Here is a 19,417-nt window from a genome sequence, read left to right as displayed (position 1 = left end):
GGCAGGCGCAGCGCAAAATAATAAACAAAAAATATGCCATGTATCGCTTAAATTGTTTATACAACTGGAGAAATGTTTTTCCCGAAATTCCAGACCCACCCCCCTCTCCTCCTCTGCCCACCACCCCATTCAGTTTGACAGGCTTAAGCCCAGGAACGTGACCTGAACGGCCGGCACATTGTTTGCCTTAACTGTTGTTATTATTCCCTTTCAATATTTGCCAATGTGTGTATGTGTGTGTGTGTGTGTGGGTGGCAGGTCCTGGCCAAATGAAACTGGTCTGGATATATATAGGGTGTGTGTGTTTGACCCAAAGCTACGTCCGGTTCGGTCCTTTGTCCTTCTGATTTTCAAAAGAGAGAGAACCAACAGCAAAACAGCAACAGGAAAAAATTGAAAATTGCGTTAAGCCCAACAGGACTGGCTGGAATATTTCTATTTTCCGGTGAAAACACCACACGCTCCACTCTGCGCCTATTTTTGTGTAAACAAGTGAGAGTGATTTATGCATAGCGAACCGTCCTCCCACAACCGCTCAACCTGTCATTGGAATAACGCCCCGGCCGCCAAAATGCGTGGCTCCCAAAGCTCCAACTTCATGTCCTTGTTGACTCAGCCGAATGATTGTTTTCGAGTGTCTGGATTTGCGTCCTTTTAAGGCATAAGCATTAAACAAATATCTGACAATTTTGGGGGTGTGTTTGGATGGGCTTAATGCGTTCCCTTTGAAACAGAAATTTTGTATCCTGAATTCGAAATGTGAATATTGGCATTAAAATGTAAAAAACATATATCTAAAAATATAAATTCAAGTCCTTAATCCTGAGGTAAATGCTTAATTAGCATTTCTATATGCAGCCAACTCGAGTGTCAAATGTTTGCAAGAGCCAAAGAAGTTATTAGCCAATGAGCCGTTTAAGCCCGGTCGTAAAAGCCACTCCGCCAAAGGCCATATCAAAGGCAAATAAGCGCTCATTTTAAGCCAAACCACATCACATACTCAAGCTGGCACTCAAACTCGCACTCCCTCCAATATTCAGGACTCCTGTAATGTAATCAAGTATCCACTCCATAGACGTTGGAGTTGGTCAAACAGAATTACGTTGGCCAAAGCCCAACATGGCCCCCAAATTAATTTAATACCAGGACAAAACAAAAAAAAAAAAAAGAGAACCAAACCAAAAAGGGAAAGCCAAAGGGGGATTGTGTGGGTTGAAAGAGTCGCCAGAGTCGGGAAACATTATAATAAAATTAATCTCCATTTGTTTGATGGGGTGGACGGCCAGTCTAGCTCGGGTCCCGCTTTATTAGCATCCAACGAGCTACTGGAGCCAAAAAGTGGCAATTATTCATTTTATGAGCCCTCGCTGAACGTGGGGAAAGCATGTGAACCATAAAAATTAAAAATTAGCCCGTGGCAGCTCTAAGGGGATTATGTAACACGTAACGCATTTGGGAGAGTCAACAGGAGTAGAGCTGCTTGGCCATGGAAACAGTCACCCTACCCTTTCACCGACGTTAAAGTCAAGAAAATGAATATTTATGCGACACTCGGGGAAGTCCCACTCTCCCCACTTCCAGTCCATTGTTATATGGCAAGCACATGTCAAAATTTTCACAGCTCAAAAGGGAAAACTGGTGCTGGCTCATGGGGCCTTAGAATTTCGGATCGAGGACTTAGGGGTAAGGTGACTCAAATTTTAATGGGTTTTGTCTTGGCCCCGGTCCAGTCGAGCTCAGGCGTCTATTCAAAAATTAAATCCAATTATCAGTTTAAAGACACTCGTTTACTCCGGGGATTGGAAAACTCATATGCATGTCGGGATTTTTGCCTGAGAGTATGGCATGAGCTGCCCAAGGTCCCAGGGCCCAGCCAGTTTTAATGCAACAAAGTTTCGGTTTAATGATAAACTTTTGTTTGGGCCACACTCCCTGAGCCGCAAGATGTGCAGAATATGGTTTCGTCCTTCTGTCGGGCTGCAGTGAATTAAACTTGGAGTTGTTAAGAGTTCGGGCTAAGCTTGTAAAACTAAACTTGAAAGGTTATTTCACTTGGGTTCCTAACTAGAATTTGAAAGGTTTCGGAAAGTTCAGAACCGAAACTAGAAAGGTTATAGTGTCTGGTTGCTTAATGGGAGTTTAAAGGTCTGCGGGAGTTAAAGTTTTTGTCTGGTATTAAAAAGGTTAATTTGTTTGTGTTTCTGGTGTAAAGTTAAGGAAATATTTTATTTGGTGTTCTGAAATTGGGTTTTCTCTTTATTTTGTCATTTTCAACTAGTATAATTAAATGTTCCAGTCATTTTTAAAAAAAAGTAGTGCCACTCACACTTTAAAAATATATACAAAAATAGCAATATATTTGAATACCATTTTTGTTGTTACATTATCCTAATGCAATGATTGTTAAGGCCCAAAACTTAAACTCAATTTAAAGTTATAACCTTTTTCACATGTGTCCAAAAGTGGGAAAGTATCAAAAAGGCTGTATTTGACTGATTTGTTGCCATCCCCTGTCAAAAGGTGAAAACGACAAGGATCTATTTAAGGTAGCGAATAACTAAAAGATTTGGCCTAAGCCAGGAAGTAGGCAATGCCTTTTTTTCCCCTGTAAAAGGCCTGGAGAAAGGATTTACAATTTGTGAAATGGATTCAACAATTTGTAGGATGGGTGCAAATAGAAATACTTTCTGTTGTTGTTGCCTGACCCTCCCGAAAAATATTAGCATAAGTGCCCCGAATTCAGGACGAGTCTCGGATTTCTGGGCAGGTTGGAAATTCAAGAAATGTAAATAAAATCAACTGCGGAAGGACAAAAAGGGACAACAATGGAGGGCAGCAAAAAGCAGAAGGTGCCGCTCGACAGGAAAAATATCATTCTGAAAACGCTTGACAGCCACTTACACATGTCAAAAGCAACAACACCAAAGTGGATAAGACTAGGAAACCGAAAAAAGAAAAGAAATGCCAAAAAAGAAATACAAAGAAAAGGGATAACGAGTGGAACGGATATTAGAGTATTAGACAGGAAGCTGGTTGACATGGTTGGCTCTTCGTTTCTTCATTTTAAGGCCAAAATGGTCGCCAGATGGCCAATGGACAAAGTTCCAAGTAGTAGCCTCTTCTTTGTTGCTCCTTTTTTTTGTTTCTTTTTTTTGGCAGACCAAAGGAATTTTCATGGCATTAACTACACTTGAAGCGTAAAATGAAGCCACGAAGCTCATGGCAAATGCAAGGAATTTCCTAATATTTACCAAGCCAAAGAGGAGCAGATTTCGTGGTAGATGTAAAGGGAATTTCAAGTATTTTAAATCTTGCCCTCCTAATTGCTGTTGATATTTGGCCTAAAGCCTTGGTAACTTAATCTGTTCGCGTCTTGAGTTTGTTCCCGTTAATTAGCTTATTGTTTCATTTTCATATTTAAATGAACTTTAATTGGGTTTTCTCATTAAAATTCTAATTTTCCTCGTATTTTCTTTCATTTCAGGTAAGCCGATTTCGCGATTTTGTTTGTTGCCTCGATGTTGTCGATGCTAATAAGTTGTAAGTGGATTAGAAACGTATCAAAAAACCTTGGGAAGTTGGAGATATGAAAGCATTAATTATGCATAAGTATCTAATCAAGTTTTCTGAGTTGTTATCATTGAAAAGAGTCGATAATGGCTTTTAATAATTAATGTTTCCTTATAATAGTTATAAAAAAACAATTTAAAGGGAAAAGTAAGGTTTAAGACCTTAGCAGTAAGCAAATGGAATAAGTTTATATCCAAAAATGCACAGAACCAATTAAATGATCTATTTTATGTTAAAAGAAAAAAAATTGATTACCTAATCAAACTAGGTCGAATATATTTAAAATGCCTTTAATTATAGGGAGTCATAATTAAAGTTTTCATATTTCGTTACGACATAGTTAACCTCTGAACTGATGTCCAATTAATAGTCCCGATTTCATGATTCACATGCGAATATTGTATCGTATGTGCATCAAAATCCCCATTAAGCACCTAGAGACAAGCCGCTTTCATCGCTTTTTGTGCAGTGCGCATTACGGGCTCATTAAGCTCCACCGGCGTCCTCATTAAATTTATACACATTTAATTGACTTTATGACCAGACACGACCACGGAAGCCAAAGGAAATCGCTTGTCGTAGTGGCGCCTGCCGAGGCCATCGCATCCTAGTTAGCGCATCGTAAAAAACAGGCATATTAAAACACAAGCTCATGCATATATACTCGCCGTACACGTTATATGCTGCCACGATGCATATAGTTCACATGCTCACGCATAAAGGCTTAAATAATAAAGCCAGCTGCCGCAGAAGCGTGCTTCATGCTCATAATTATGTGACATCCGACGAGCTGCCGCATGAAAGTTTAAAAATACTGAGAACCGAGGCGAAAAGACGGAGAAAAGGCCACAAGAAACGTACCGTGACATTGTGTCAAACATTTTTTGACTAAAAATTTACTTACATCAGCAGGAAAATCAGTTGTTTTATTTCCCGTTTGTATTAGTTTTGAAAAATTAATGGTAAACTATGATACATTGTAAGTTAACAAATTTTGTGTTTAACTATTTAAGACTTTATCAAACGGGTTATTTGAAATTCTATTTTTTGTATTTTAAAACTATATTTTTTCTTCTTTCTATATCTATTTATGATTATTTTAAATTCGCTATCTTTTGTATATATATTGATCAAGGATGTATGTTTTGTTATAGAAAAATATCTTATTTTTAAAGTCCTATACACTCTACTTATTGTAGTGCATTATATTCATGTTTTTGGCATGCCTAGGTACCACAAAAGCGATCTGAGTGAAAAGGGCCTGAAACTGAAACTGTCATCACATTGGTCTGAGCCCTGCAACAATGTTGCCGGGCAACATGCAAATGCCTCATTGGCCGTAAAGTTAAGAGGGCTCTTTCTTACTTGTTCTTGTCCTCCTTCTTTATGTTTTATTGATGTTCTCGGAATGGTTTAATATGCTGTAATAATGTGTGATTTGTGGTTTATTCGTAATTTACGATGACGGCGCAAAGGGTGTGTAGTTCTTGAAGAGGTCTTAAGTTTTGTGCCCATAAACTTGTTTCGCAATTGTCCGTATAAAAATGTGACACAATATTTGGAAGTGTTCCTTCGAAAAAAAACTATTTTGTGATTTAATTTAAAGACTTAGTGGCAAAATTAATTACGACGCGTTGTCACATGCTGAACCCTTTCCTTGAAAAATTATGAAATTATAGCAACTCCTAACGAGAGACCATAAATTATGTCTCCGTGAGCTCAGCTGGCTGAAAATCCTCCCCCCATCTCGGGTTATATTTTCCGCATCCGCTGCTTCCGCATGTGATCAGTCAAAAGTTTTTCCAGCTTCGCACATTGGTTTTATGTTTTTCCCATTTTCTCTTAGCCTCGCACGCGCTGCCTCTCTAATAACGAAGCAAGTTGCCCTTCGGTCGGTGCAGTGTTGCAATTAATTATGAAGCACGTTGACAGTTTTTTTTCTGTTCGGCCCTGCTCACAACTTGTCGCTATTTCATAATTTATTTTTAGCAGCGAGTTTCCCTATTTCGCCTTCGACATTTGGCGGCGTTGAACTTGACGCAATTTATTTTGTCAAAGATGCAGCGCCAGCAGCCAGCAGACACGCCTAGTTGAGAGTGTGGCACATGTTTTTTCTCGCCGGCTGTGTTACTTGTGTTATTTCTATAAATAAGCATAGTCAAATGAACTGGCACCTTGTTTTCCACTGGGGAATACCCAGTCATTGACTCATAGCACTGACTATTCTGGAAAAAATGTTTATCAACTATCACTTGACTTTTGATTATATGCAAACATATTATATGCAAATATTAACTTTCAAGAAATCTTTAGTATAGGTATAATAATTATCTTTTAATTAAGTTCGATTGAACGGTCAGAATGCCCCATTGCTTATAATACGATCAAAATGTATTGAAAATATTTTTTTCGAAGCACAAAAATTGTTAAATAAAAAAATATTTAAATGAGTCATTCATTTTGTTTTCAAAATTTCATGGAAGTGCAAAAGACACCCCAATTACTTATGCAGTCGTATTTTTAATGGTTCTAAAAAAGAAAAAAAAAACTCAGAGAGTTGTATTAATTTTGTTTAATTACTAGCAAATTTTTATTTAAAATTCTCTAATATTATTTCCTTGATGTTACTTACATTGATAAAACATATAGGCAACCCAAACTTCTAATAGTTTCTCTTTAGCTTTTCGGACCTTGAACTTTATATGAACAAAGTAATTTGTTTTCGAAACGATTTGCCCACTCTCAAGTTTGTTGACTTTCCCCTTTGATACCCGCTGCCTGCCTGCTTATTGGAGGAATTTTGGTTTTGAAGTGCCTCTTGTCAGCGTCCTATAAATAGCTCTAAATTCTGATGCCCCGAAATGCGCTTTGCCGCGCCTTTTGTTTGTCTTTTGTGTTAATTAACATGAGTAGTTTACTTAATTAGGCGTAAACTCTTCGCGTTTTCCCTTTGTTTATGTCTGCAGTGGAAGGAACGCTGATGGTGGTGGTGGTGGTTTTTCACATATTTTAGATTCATAACTTGCAACACTTTAAGACCCGATAGATGACGCCGTTTTCACGCCACATTAACTGCAATTAGTCTTCATCAGTTGCCAACGTCAGCAGTCAGCAGTCAGCAAAAATGTGCTGTATTGACTTTGGCCAAGCCAGAGGGAAATTTGCAAAACAACTAACTAGGTGGAGGGCCAAAACATCCACAGGAACCAGTCACTTGAAGGGGCCACTTAGTTGCCATGTTGTTCTGAGGACACCATTCCCCCTGGATCCCGTGGATTCCCTGGCTCCCCAATTCCCGATCCGTACTGCCTGTTCCGTGTTGTGGTTCAATGTCGTGTGCTCCATCCTAGACGTCTCGTTGTTCTGCTCCCCAATCCTTGTCAACTGGCAAAATTGTTTGTAAAAATAGCGTGTGGCACTGGCATAAAGTTAGTGGGGCTGTGGCTGTGGTTGTGGCACCCTTTCCATTGGGTATGCTGGCTAAAAGAGTGGACAAGCTGCATATATTTAGATATTGTTGATGCATTGTCTGGGTTCAGTGGCGTTGAATGGAGGGGGTTCTCCGTTTAACAATTGCTTTTGATGTAGATGTAGACGAAGTGCTGTCAAGGTGGCATGAATTGTATGGAAAGTCTAGGGGGGTCTCACGAGTGGCTTCCCATTAAATCGGTTGCATCGATAAACTTCAGCCTGGGTTAATCAGAAGTGGTCTGCGGCTGGTTGTCAAGTGGTGGTTTTAGAAAAAAATACAAAAAACAGCGACAAATTGGCAAAATGCTAATGTTATCGTTTTTGATGTTCGATAAGGGAAATCCCTTAGGAAATCTATTTTAACCTTGTGAGATTGGTTGGCTTTTTTTCTAACCATATTTAAATATATATTAAATATTTGATATTTTTTTTTTTCTTAGTATTTTCAACTTCTTTTATTGGTAAGCATTTATGTAGTATTTATATAGTTGGTGTACATTTATTTTTATACAAAAAAAAAAACATAAAATAGTTTAGTTTTATAAGATTGCTTACCATTATTGTTAATTTTAGCTTGGTTCTCTTAAAATTATATGGTTTTAATTTTGAAAATGTAGATTTAGTTAAGAGAAATGTTAGCAAACTTTTACTTTGAAATCATTGGCTTAAAAAATTTAAGCTTTAGCATAATAAATCATTTTAATCTTTAATGTTTTTTCATTTTTTATGCCTCACACAAATCAAAATCATTGCAAACTCCCTTACTAAACCTAGGATTTCGAATATGCTACCTCTCTTGTGACTTTGCATGTTTTGTGGTTGAATAGGGAAAAACTGTTGCATGACTGGCACACAAGTTGTAGTTTTTCATTGTAGGGGCTGCAGCGCTAATTTCACCCCAGTTTGACAGTTGACTTAACAGAAAATTAAATATCAGCGTTTAAGACGGAAAACTTTTAAAGTGCCTTGGCTTGAGCATAGTAAAAGGAGCTGGGCATCCTTCGCTGACTTTCCATCTTGACTTTCACGTCTTGCCTTGTGTCCATGCTATCAATTTGCTGTTCGGAACATCCCCAGAAAGTATGCAAGGCATTCTTTTCTTATTTTTTGTTTAACCATTTGCTTTCAGTCAACATGTTGTTGTTGCTGCTGCTGCTGCTGCTCCCGTTGTAAAATGTAAATTAATTTTAACTTGACTTATTTGCATTGGCCACCATCTTCTCCACACCGGAGTTTTACCACTGAAACTGAAAACTTTTCATCTTGAGTGATATTGTATTACGGGAACCCCACTAGCAACCCCATTTTCCGCCCGGTTTTCCCTGTTTTCCCTGCCTCATGAATATTTTCATTTTATTGTTTTTCATGCTACTGCATTTGGCATGTTGGCATTGGCATTGCTGCTTTTCCATCGCTCACTTTGGCCCAAATCTAATTGTTTATTTTGTAATTTAAATTTGAGATTTTTTCCGAAATGGTTTGAGTAATTGAATTTTTGGTGAGTGTGCACAGATTTTCCATTTGACGATCGCATAATCCGGCAGGCAGTAACATTTCCGCTTTGCATGCATTTATTTTCGTATGTTTCGTCGAAATGTTGCCGGCCAGTTCGTAAATGTTGCTGGCATTCTACCAAAAATAGATTCCCCAACTGGAAGACGGGCAAGATGCTCCCATTTCTCTCGGATTCTCAGTTCGTTGTTGATCGCGCCGCGTATCGGTTCGGAAAAAGTTCTGTTCGGTTGGAAATAGAATTGAAAAGCGTGCCTACAGTTTTTCCCCGCTTTAGCTTCTTTTTAATGAATTAATTGCCCCTTCGTTCGTTTTTTGTTTAAAACGCATTCTGAGAAAATAGTGCACAAAATGGTTTAATCAAGTGAAATTTATGTGCTCCGGAAAATGCAGTTAATTAAGTGTATATAATAAAGTTCGCTCAGCGGTTTGCGGGGGCGGAAAATGCCTCTTTTCCACCACATGAAAGATAAATTATTGAACACTATATATGTTCGATTAATGTTTGATTAAATGATAGTGCCACCAATAATAAATCAATTCTCGGAGTGCTGAGTGCTTACTGTTTATCAAAACAATTTAATTGAATTCACATTATAATGAACAACATGCATGGTAATTGGTGTGGTTAATAAATTGGAAATTAAATAGTTTTCAACCACTACTTGTGACAGTTAATGAAATGGGTCGTGGGGAATGTTAAACAATAAATTTTCCCAAAGTTAAATAGGAAATTAACATTGTGCGTAAAAAGCTAAATTCATTTCAAACTACATTTTAATATTAATTGAAATTTAAATTGAATTAAACTCCGTTTTCAAAATTAATAAAACACAATTATTTAAATGGGTATTGGCAGTGAAATTAATAACACAACGAAACATTTCAACTAAGAAATTTTTAAGAAATTCTCCTCCATACTTTATCAATGAACCACAAATCATTTTTGAGGGTGAATGCCTAATTATATTATATGTATTTTAATAATCCCCGACGCATCTGCCGAAAATGGAGCATTTCAAGCTCCGACGAACTCGTTTCTGAAACCCAAACCCTTTTAACCCATCACCAATGAAGCCATTAGGCAACAATTTCTTTTTAGCCCCACTCATTTTCCCGTTTCCACTTAGCTCCTCAAACTCGCAGCCCTTTCGCCCGCTGTGTACTTTGATTTTTCCCCCCTTTCTGCCAAGCTGCTTTAAATTCGAACGTAAAAACAAGCTGTTAAAAGGAGGCACCCTTTTCGAAACATTTTTTCCTTTGCCTGTGGCAAACTTTGATTGTTTTCCACCCCGGGCAACTTTTCACCTTGTTGGGGCCTTCGTTGGCTCGTTGCTCGTTGCGTATGCGTAATATAAGCCTGATGCTTCTTGGGGGGGTCTTAAGCTTGCCCCATTCCCTTGACGTCAATTGCAGGTGACTCATGGCTGTTAAGTTGGCCCAAACACGCCATGGCCTTAACAGCTGTTAACACGGCCCTGCCATTCGTGTGGCATAATAATAAGCAGTTAAGCCCATTCCGCATTTTAGAGGTAATTAAATTAACGCCAAAAAGTTTTTCCTTTTGGTTTTCTTATATTTTTTAAGGGTGCCACAGTGTGGCAGGCGCATAATTAATTGAAAACATAATTAAAAATGTTTTCTACTTGGGCTGCAAGTTTTGGGTCAGCCATTTTGGCCATTAAGAAATTGGGTTTTTTTTCGTTTGCTATTTTTAGGTGCCCACATATCGATTTCCATTGTGTTCCATTATGCTTTATAAAGGATGCCGAGGGTTTGGCTTGTCAATCCAACCCACGTGTCACTCACACTCACACTCACACTCGAATTCGGATTCGAGCAATCCAACTCGCATCTGTGCCCAATTGCCCGAATGGCCATTGACTTTGCCGCAGTTGCCGGTTTTCGGTCCTTTCGTGTGTTTCCTGCGGTCCAAATGCGGTCATTCTGCCCTTCTCTTCCTGCCTGTGGTCATCCATTGCTGTTTTTTCTTCACTATGTGCAAATTTTATGCAAAATTAGGCAAGCAGCTGATGCGTCAGGCAATTAGTTTAATGTCTGTATAAAGCAGCTTTCATTGGATTTCCACCAGAAGAGGCTGGTCAAGCAGGTTAATGGTCGGGAAAACTACCAGGAAAATGTTTGGTTTGTTCAACAGCTGTCGATGTGTGAATCACGATAATTGCCTCAATAATGCATATTGATTCTAAGAGATGATATTAATTGAAAGGTTTTTTAAATTGTCATCCCCTGCCATTCGGCCTTAAATGAATTGCCAAACTCTACATGCTAAAATATTTATTTTAAAGTTGTTCCTTTATTGTAAGTCGAAGGAAAATCAAATGTTTAATTTACTTTATTCTCAAACATTTTTCGATTTCACTACTGTGTACATTTTTAAAGTTTATGCTTGAATAAATGAAACCTTACTTTATGGTTCCACTCATTGAGAGATAAAAAATTCATAAAACACTTATTAATAATCAATATCAATTTCGATGGCCCATGTTTACCACCCAGTATGTTATATTTTGCCCCTCATCTGACCCGTAAATACTCCCTCGATGAGACTTTTTAGGACCAGCGACCCCCGTGCATCGCTAATTCGGGCACTTAGCCCCAGCTGGGATCTCCCCACCGAAAGGACCTTATCCAATTGCCATAAAAGTGCCGGCGGCACTTCAGCAAAACAGTGAGGCAAAAGTTTGGCCAACTTGCCGGATGATATATATTTTTGTATATATATTTTTTTGTCTTTTTTCGGTTAAGTTTTTGTTTTATTTGTAAAAGTTGTTCCTTTATTTTTGGTTGGCATCTTTTAGTTCGTTGATTTGTTGAGGGGAGTGTGAGGATTCAGGCAACTGGGTCATATACATTTTTGATGAGTTGTCATTATTAAATGCGACAAGTCATCCCTTACCTCTGCCTTTTTTTTGACATCACTAAACGAAGGGGAGGGAAATTCCGCTTGCCTTAGTCTAAAAATATATTTATATATTTTATTTATGTGACAGTTGACAAGCGTTTCTGTCTCAACTTTTACTTTTTCCTTTCTTATTTCTTTTTTGCCTATCAGCAGAAATGCTGATTTTTCTGTTGCTCCCTCAGACCAGTTTTTGCAACTTTTGTTTTTCATTATTTGTTTTGTCTTGGGCTTCGCCTAGTTGTTATGGGTAATAAAAGAATTGAGGCAAAGCTTTCCATTAATTGTGTCACAGAATTGTTATCAATTAGTGAACGAGACGCCAATATAGAAAAACAAATAGCAATAGTCTGTTATTTGAGAGGTTCTTTTCGAGCTTCTTTCACCAGTTTTTCTGCGTGGGCATTGGAAATTGCCCATAATCATTTTGGGCTCTATTTTATTCACTTGACACACCTACACAAACGGATGAATTGCGAGCAAGGGAGGGGTTTATATGGCGAAGACAAGGGTTTAGTTTATTGGCCTTTGTCGGCGATAAAGTGTGGTGGGAAATGTGTCTGTGAAAATAAACGAAGGGCATTTGTTACCGACCATTTGAGTGTCATAAAACATTGGAATTGCCTTTTTATTTTAAATTGTACATTCGAAATTGAAAAGAGCTCCCTGCGAAAAGTAATTGGCACTAGAGATGCAATTTATTGCATTATTTAAAACAACTGTAACTCTTTTCTGCAAATGTTGTACGAACGTCTGCTATTTATGTAAAACGACTTACATATTTTCTGATGCTATATTTTTTTATTAATAAATAAAATCAGTTTAGTCAAGATAAATTAATAACGAAATGAAATGGATATATTAGTGTATCTGTCACAAAGAAATCACTTCTTTCAAAACTAGTAGATTAAAAACTAAATTTAATGTTTGCTTTTATGTGGCTTTAAAACTTTTTAAGTAGGTATATAAATTGGAGTATCACTCACTGAATTCTTTATGGTTCATAAAAAATAAACGTACATTTTGTGGTTTTTATTCGTTGCAATCTGTAAACTCACTTTAAAGCATTTTAAATGTATTTATCGTTTAAAGACTGTTTTATGGCCCTTTCATGCGATTGACCCATCTTAAGTGATGTCATATTTTGTGCCCCAACTCTTGGCAATGCCCAACGAACTTGCCTTTGATATGAAACTCAGTTGATTGGACACATCAACACATTTGCCCAATCAGTCCACTTGCCTTATATTTCAGGCAGATCCCCTTCCTGTCTGGCCAAATCAAAGTTGCCGGCCAAAAGGTGTCCAAGATTGTTTTGACATTACTTTCAAATGTCAATCGCCTGTGATTTGATTTCTTCTTTTGAGGCTATCAATTGAGTTTGGGCAAATTGAGTTTCAGGTGGATGTGGAGGTGGAGATGGAGATGCCTGAAACTGTTGGGGTCAAATGCGATAAAAGCCGATAATACAATCGCATTTAATGAGGTTAGATGGGGATGGCAGCTACAAAGCCGTACATTGGGGTAGATTTAGCTCTTGTTCCGAAGGGGAGATTTGGGAGCTCCATTATCAAAGGGCCTGACAACAGGTTGTCATTGGATGCCATTGAGCCTATTCGATTTTCCAGGGACAACGAATTCGAGATGCTTAATATTGAAAGCCCATTTACACAGCGTTTCATACATGTAGGGCATATTCTTTAAGGGCTTAAGTAAATTTGACTGTTTATTATCAATTAATATTTATTTAATGAACATATAATTTCTTTGGTTTTTTTTTTATAATTATTTTATTAAATATAATTAAACTAATAAAGGCAAAAAAAAAAAATTATATACATTTGCTATAGTATATTATTGGAAAAGGATGTATATACAATAGTTACTGCTGTAATTACTCAATGTTTATTTTAAAATAGAATTGCCTTATCGTTTTCGTAACGCACTGTTATATAATCAACTTTTCAATACCGAACTGTGTTTAAATTGGGCCGAGTGCTAGCAGCTTACGCACCTGAGTTCACATTTAGGGCTTTTGGCCCAATCCTTAAAGCGGCTTAAAGCGACTGTTTACTGCGAGATAACCCAAACTCAATGGTTCCCGGGCCACACATCGATGGAGTTATTTAACAGTCGGCAGACAACATTTACGGGCGTTCGATTTAACATAAATTTGAAGTGAAATTCCCACCACGCAACGCCAATCACCTGTCGCTTTCGCTACTGCCATGCAAATTCCAATAAACTAAAGTACCAAAGTCGCGACATTTTTTGATAAAGAACAGAGGCAGCAGGGAAAGCGACAGCAAGCCCTCGGGGGCGGTTATTTTTTGTGTTTTTTGTTTTTTGCACATTTGTGACAAGCCATAAAATTTTTATCAGCATTACTTTTATTCTGACATTTCACTGACATTTCACAGAAAGTAAAGTAAAGTACTTGGGGCCAAAGTTCAGCCAAGCCTACACCACTCAACCCCCAAAAAATGTTCACACACTAGATAAGAGTCTTTCAGACGGTGGGCGTGGCTGGTTTTTCATTTCCTAAATGGCTGTTTGACCTTTTTCCGTACCCCACCAAAATTGATTTCCTGGACGATTTGTCAACCCCTTTTTCGGAGGCAAACTAAAATTTATCAGGCTAACAAAATTGCTTGGCCTACACAAATCTGAATTGTCGCTGACAAGGGTGTCAGCCCCAATTATGCATAAGCCTTACCTCCACCAAAAAAGCGGAAAAGTTGGGGGGGCAGACCGTAACCCGGACCCAAAAACCCATTTCCGGGAACGCGGGTTCAACGCCATCCGACCAACCTGTTGTTGGCAAAATGATTACGGTGGTGTTGCTGCTACTGTCAGTTTTGGGGGCCACTTTCATTTTCAATTAGTTTGCCCAAGTGGCCGTGTGATTTTCAACACGGAACTTCAAAAAATATAGAATAAAGCAAGTACAAACTAAATCGAATTAAAAATACCCTTTAAGTTAGAGAGTCAGATTGGAATATGCTAGTAAGTTAATGTAAATAACGTCAGGCACAAATGGTTACAAAATTTAAAACAAGTCTCGTTTAAAATTCATTTCAGAATGTATTTAAAATTTATAAACCCTTCTAAATGCCAGTAACATTTTACTCAAGAAAGCAATACACCCCAAAAAGTACCTGGCATATTCAAAAGACGGGAAGTGTTTTTGAAAAGGGTGAAAGTGAAAACGTTGCCTAATGTTTTTTATTATTATTATTACCCGAGCTGGTTCCTTTCTGGCCCCGCTGATAAGGCTTAATGTGTTCGGCGCTCGGTGTTTCAATAAAACTTTATCATAATTGACATTTTAATGGGGCTGGCAAAAAAATAATAATACATTTTACAGCAAAGAACACACAATGTTTGGGGCATACTTACTTGCGGGCAACCGTTGGAAGTAATTTAATATTTATGAAACGGTCTGGAGAAAATAAAAAGTGTTGAGAGGGCTTACCCATAAACACGGCTGTGGTTGAAAGGTGCATAATGTGTGATAAGTACGCTAGTATAACAAATGGTTTCGGTTAGATGCGGGTGCTGTGGATTACTTTTATGGTCTTAAATTCATAATTTAAAGAAATATTCTATACTTTTGATATGCATACAATTTTTTGGCCGCCCCGTTTAATATTTGGTAGTTGAGACTTTTGTTTTTGAATTGGTCGCTAAAAGTAAGCAAATATTAATGAAAATATCAATACTCCTTTCAAAATAAAAGTCTTAAATAACATTTATTTTTCTCATTTTTTTTTTATAATGTTCTAGAATTGTATTATTTATTTCCACTGCCATAGCATTTATTATTTAAAACAATTCTTAAAGCCATTCCCCCATTCCGATTGATAAATGACTCTCTGTAAATGCAAACAAAATGTGTAAAAAAGTGTAAATAAAAGAAGTAATCAACTCCATCAATCAGTGAACCTTTTAGCTGAGAAAAAAATGCTGGGTCGCTGTGTGAGCTACCAAGGCTCCTGCGATAATATCAACGGCATCCTGACGCGTGACTATGCAGAGGTTTGTATAACAGACGAGACAGCCAACTAATGAAACTAAATTAATTAGCGAAAGAGTAGCTTTTTGCGCTCAGCAAAGCTAACTAAATTTAAGTTACAGTGCGAGTGTGTAAAGGGGAAAAATGTCGCTTCATAAACAAAAGTATCTCTTATATGCAGACACAGAGGGGAGTCCTTGCAGTATATGTGCTATAAGCCAGTGACACTGACATTCGCCCAGCTATTTTCCACTAACAAGTTTTCAGTTTATTGTTCAAAAAGCCAATGCCAAAGCCAATGCCAAAGCCAAAGCCAAAGCCAAATCCCGAGCCTAAAGAAAACACCAGAACGAACTGAAAAATGTGGAAAAGTTGCATAGGCGAGCTCAAAGTCCTGGTCCAAGTCCATTGTTGTGTGTCTGGCCCTTTGAGATGTAAAGCCCGCTCGTAACTTGGTCGGAAATGGAATATGGCTAAACAGTAGAGGGCCAGAACCGAGGGACAATAACAGAATGGCAGCTAGACAAACAGAAGGCTGGCAAAAGATAGCAAGAGATAGCAAAAGTACAATGCAAGATATTTTTATTGCCAAGCAAGGCGAACATAATATGTGTCGCATGCATATGCAGAGAGATCCGGGGGATGAGGGCCACATTAGGATTACCACTGGCAAAGGGGGGGTTACACAATAAAAACTATGTAAGGATGTGGCTAACGACGTGAGGGCAGCCAATGTCTGGCAAGCTAATAATGCCCTTGCCAAGAACAAAAAGGAAAGTTCGAATACCCTAAAGATCAGAGGTTAGGCAAAAGAAAGTGTATGAGATATGCTTTCATTCGAATAATGATTTTAGGATTTCCTTTTAGAATTTTTATTTTCAATTTTTGTTGATATTAACTATGTTTATTTTTAACTATGAATATTTTTTTTAATAATACTTTTACCAAAACAATTAATTATTATTTTTTTCAATATGAAAACTGTTTTTAAATTATTCTTATAAAAGTTTTTGAATTTTGTCACCCAGCTTAACTGACCTAAGGCATCAATAACTCCAATTACCCCATAAAGAACCTAATCCCATTGGCCATTATATATCACAAAACTTGTAGTCATAGCAGTTAAATTTATATAACCAAACCTAGCAAGACGGCCAGACAGATGAGGGATAGACCAGGCCAAGGACATTGCAAGACAACAAATGAAACTTTGCAGGACACTGCGGAGCATGGGATATAGAAATAGGATAAGGATAGGGCCACTAGGACTGCCAAAGAAATAAAAAGGATTTTTCGTTTAGCCAAAATTGTTGCACAGATTTTCTTAACGACTTCCAAGGGCTCTTTTGGGGCGGAACTGTCTTCAATTTTAATTTGTTTGCTCAACTCCTTGTGCATATGTTGTTTTCGCCAAAGCGGGCAGGATGGCTAATGATTTCCTGATAACCAAATTGCGTAGGAGACTGCAATTTGTGCAGCACCAAGGGACAGCTGGGCTGCCTCGGCTCTTAATTACAATTTTGAATGGACCATTAGGCCGTCGTTTAGTAAACATTTAAATTCATATATTTAAATTACTTTTCAGATTTACACAGACTGGGCCAACTACTACTTGGAACGTGCCAAATCGAAGAGGAAAGTCACAGATCTCTCGGCCGATTGTCGGGATGGCCTTCTTTTGGCCGAGGTCATCGAGGCGGTCACCAGCTTTAAGGTGCCCGATCTGGTCAAGAAGCCTAAGAATCAACAGCAAATGGTAAGTTTACGGAACTCATATCTTTCTCAAGTTGGGCATAAAACTAGATTTTAGTATACTTCTTATTTATTTTACACGAGAATAGCCATAAAAAGGCTGTTTACATTTACTTTACTTTACGAACATAAATGATTTTTAAAAGTTTCTTTTAAATTAGATTTAGTTTATCTAAAATTTCACTGCCTAAAGAATAACCCTTCCAAACTTGATTAATTTGAATTAAAGGCATACCTTCCCAGTCCAATGCAAGAAAAGCTTCCATTAGACGATGACTAGCTGAACTCCTTTGGCATTTGCTCATTTTCCGCACCAACGAAATACCCTTGAAAACGTGAAAAAATCTAAGCGTTGATTATTTCATCCAAAAGCCTCATGAGTCACTCCCATTTTTTGCGTTAATTGTTTTTTACATGACAAAAACAAAAAATGCGGTAGTGGAAATGGAAAAACAGAGGAAAAGCGGCCAAAGCCAGACCATTATCCGGCATATGCAAATGCCGGCTCAACGTGAAAATATTCCACACACACACCGATCACACACACACACACAAACACACGTTAGTTCGAGTGTGGCGTGCATTTGAAAGGTAGATCCGTCATCCGCCGTGTTGTCCGTACCACGGGGCGTATGACAAACTTTTTCATCCGTGCTGCGGCGACAGCTCCCGCAATTCAGTTACGAGTTGGAAAATCATGATTTCCGCCGCACTAAGCAATTTGGCGCCAGGTGGTAGTTGCTCCTCCGGTTCCTCTGATTGAATTCGGATGATGACAGCGATTTCGAAACTGCAGCAGCGATGCCTGCTGCACTTCACTGCATTTATGAAATTAAAATTAAAATTAAAAAGTTTGGCTTTAGGATACCGCAAGGATCCTGCACAGCGGTGAATTTGTCGAGTATTTTTTTTTTTTGTTCTTTTCTTTTACTTTTCTGTCTGCTACGTGAGATGATTGCCAAAAAAATGCTTTCGCTAGGCTCTTTCACTCAGCTTAGAAACCAAAAAGGCTCCCCAAGGTTTCGCACCGAATCTGCGGCAAGTTCATTGCCGATATATAAACAGAGACTGAAAACGGGTCCATGAAATAAAAATTTATTTCAACTTTGTCAGTTTTTGGTTAGTTGACGTTTTGCATATTAAATAGTCGGCGAGGACTGTGCGACACAAAGTCTTTGAGAAAATGATAAGCTCAGCTAAACGTGCGCCGTTGTGGCACGTGATGCAGCATGAGAAAATATAAGAATCGGAAAAACAAAAACCAAAAAACAAAAAACGGTGGGAAAAAATAGCTGACAAATTGCCAGCGAAACTTGCCCCCAAGTGGGCGTGGTCCCGTCGCGTTGACGTATGTGACATGGGCGCCAAATTGGGTTTATTTGAGATGAAGAAGCTCGGAGCCATGCAATGCATTGCACATTTCTCTATATATCTATATATTCAGTTGACGAGCAGGAGCTTGGACTAACAAACTCAATTTGCCAATTTGCCGCTCAAATATAGACGAATAAAAGAATGCCAAAAAATATATAACCAAAATTAGTAGGTAGCATGCGAAAATTTTGTGTTTTTCTTTGGCTGGGGAACGTTTATACGTTTAGGTGCTAGTTTACGATTGTATAGCGAACAAATTCATTCCGCTCCGAATGGAAATGCAAATAACTGCGGGCGGGACAGGAAAACATGAAAATATATTTGCATGCTAAAATGAAATTCACAAATTTAATGCTCCTCTGTTGAAATGTAGCCACATTTGTCCAACGAATGACCCAGGTGCAACTTGTTAAAGAGTCTAGTTGTTAATGAACTCTTTTGTTTTGATACTTGGTTAAATAAATTTGATTTTAGACTTAAACCATATTAATTTTTACTGTGTTTAATAAAAAAAGTTTTCGAGTACAAATAATATTTAAGAAAAAATATATTTAGGCATAACTTTTAGGATCTATAGTTCTATAGTTCTATAGAATATTCAAAAAAAAGTTTACCAATTTATGAAAGTCCGAAAAAAAAGGTCAGTCTGCCTTAAATATAATCAATAAATAGTGAAAATACTCTATACAATTTAAAGAACTTAATATTTTATAAAGCAAAGATTTTAAAATGATGAACCCCCGGACAGAGGTAAAATTGCGATTGAATTCAATTGTAATTCCCTGTTCAATCATTTTGCG

General features: G+C 37.8%; 1 protein-coding gene across 1 annotated transcript in view; it reads left to right on the top strand.

Moving 5' to 3' along the window:
• LOC108138728 (protein sickie) overlaps positions 1 to 19,417 on the top strand; it is a 151,537-nt gene that overhangs the window by 23,473 nt on the left and 108,647 nt on the right. The window contains 1 exon segment of the mRNA XM_017261095.2: positions 17,077 to 17,247. Coding sequence (XP_017116584.1) covers positions 17,077 to 17,247 — 171 coding nt within the window.

This window comes from Drosophila elegans, unplaced genomic scaffold, assembly GCF_018152505.1.
Source record: "Drosophila elegans isolate 14027-0461.03 unplaced genomic scaffold, ASM1815250v1 contig_814, whole genome shotgun sequence".
In the NCBI taxonomy this organism is placed as follows: domain Eukaryota; kingdom Metazoa; phylum Arthropoda; class Insecta; order Diptera; family Drosophilidae; genus Drosophila; species Drosophila elegans.
Note: the sequence above shows the minus strand (reverse complement) of the source record. Positions and strands in the feature narration are given on the sequence as shown.